The sequence below is a fragment of the Triticum dicoccoides genome, chromosome 4A, assembly GCF_002162155.2.
Source record: "Triticum dicoccoides isolate Atlit2015 ecotype Zavitan chromosome 4A, WEW_v2.0, whole genome shotgun sequence".
Classification (NCBI taxonomy): Eukaryota; Viridiplantae; Streptophyta; class Magnoliopsida; order Poales; family Poaceae; genus Triticum; species Triticum dicoccoides.
In genome coordinates, this window is record NC_041386.1 from 542,434,532 (window position 1) to 542,436,343 (window position 1,812).

General features: G+C 54.7%; 1 protein-coding gene across 1 annotated transcript; it reads left to right on the top strand.

Moving 5' to 3' along the window:
• Positions 1-276: 276 nt before the first annotated feature.
• Positions 277-1,546, top strand: LOC119286643 (zinc finger protein 1-like). Its single transcript, XM_037566062.1, has one exon. The coding sequence runs from the start codon at positions 282-284 to the stop codon at positions 1,143-1,145; it is 864 nt and encodes a 287-aa protein (XP_037421959.1). The 5' UTR covers positions 277-281; the 3' UTR covers positions 1,146-1,546.
• Positions 1,547-1,812: the final 266 nt, after the last annotated feature.

Here is a 1,812-nt window from a genome sequence, read left to right on the forward strand (position 1 = left end):
GCGTACGTACCTACGTACGTACTCCTACATGGCTACCCTAGCAGCAGCATGCACCTACCTAGATGCTACCTAGCAATGGAAGGCGCCCAGGTGGGCATGGCGAGCATAGGACTAGGACTAGGAGAAGGTGACGTGAGCACGCACTGCCACTGCTCCAGATCCTGACGTGAAAGGAGGAAGAAAGAAGAGATATCACATGCAAGTGGAAGAGAGATTAGAGTTGTCTAATGCTCCGACCTGATTGGATTCCTCACAAAGACCATCCACAGGCCTTGTCCCGGATGCCGGATCCCCTCTATAAAACACCCGCCGCGAGCCGGAAGCAGGCGCCACGCCAGAGACACACAGCACAACCAGAGCTATCGTGGCTGGCACTACTGCGTGCCCTGCACCAACCAACTGAGCACAGGGTCGCCGTCGGCGGGAAGACCCGAGAAACGCTAGCTCTGGCTAGTTGCATGCAGGACCGGGACATGGGGCAAACGGGAGAGGCGGTGAGCGTCAGCCCGGCGCGGCTGCTTACCGCCGCCGGCGAGCAGCAGGGCGACGCGGCGTCGTGGCTCGACCTCACGCTGGGCGTGAACTGCTCGCAGCCACCGGCGGCGGAGGACCCCTCGTCGTGCTCGGACGAAGAGCCGGCGGCCAAGCACAAGCAGGAGCAGCCGCCGCCGCCTCCTCCGGCGGCCACGGCAGCGCCGACGACGCCCCACAAGGTGTTCTCGTGCAACTTCTGCATGAGGAAGTTCTTCAGCTCGCAGGCGCTGGGCGGGCACCAGAACGCGCACAAGCGGGAGCGCAGCGCCGCCAAGCGCTCGTCGTCGCTGTCCTACCACCACGCGCACCACCAGCGGATGGTCATGGCCGGCCTGCCGCTCGAGGCGCACGCCGCGATCGTGCGCGCCCTCAGGGTCAACCCGGCGGGCTCGGCGGTCCACAAGCCGGTCCGGCAAGAGGCCACGGCGGCGAGGCTCCACGACGGCGTGGTTGGCCCGTGGCCGCCGCTCGTCTACGAGGAGGTGCTCGGCTCCACGTCGTGGCCGGGGAGCTTCAGGATGAGGACGCAGACGGAGCCACCTTCCTCGGACCCGGAGCAGCAGCTGCTACCAGAGCAAACCAAGAAGATGGACTTGAGCCTTAGGCTGTGAATCGGTGATAGATCATAAGTAGATGGTGATCGTAGAGGTGCGTAGAGTTAGCTAGCTTCTTCTGTTAATTAATTTGATTTGACCAGTAATATATAAGTAACATCGAATGTACAATTCTCGAGCTTGCGCTTGTTCTAATTAAATAGTTATTCAAGGAACAAATGACCTGCCGTCAGTTAAGCCTACATGCATCTTCAGACATTTTCACCGAAAACCAGTAGTCGTTTTAAAAGTTTTGTTATTCTTCTGCCCGATGCGAAAATATGTACCCCCTCTGCAAACTTTTATAAGACTTTTTAAAAGTTTACAGAGGTAGTGGTAGTTAATAATGTTTTCTTGGGTAGTTTTAAAAGTTGGACTTGACAATTCAGCCAGCAACGTCCCCTCACTATGCTTAACCGACGCGGCACTAAAGTCAGGAAGAGTCGGTCTCTCAGTTTATGCTTCTTTGGGGCATCCTCTATTGCTAAATAACTTTTTTTTTGAGTATTGCTAAATAAATATAGCTCACTATCTATTTGCTCTTTTCATGGGCTATGCCACATCAGCAAGTCGTATTTGTTAGTATAAGTCTTTTTAACTAATCTATCCATGCACCCATACTATACCTCGGCAAATTATTCGTGTGAGACATAAGTTGTTTGTATGAATTTTCATATGATCAGGG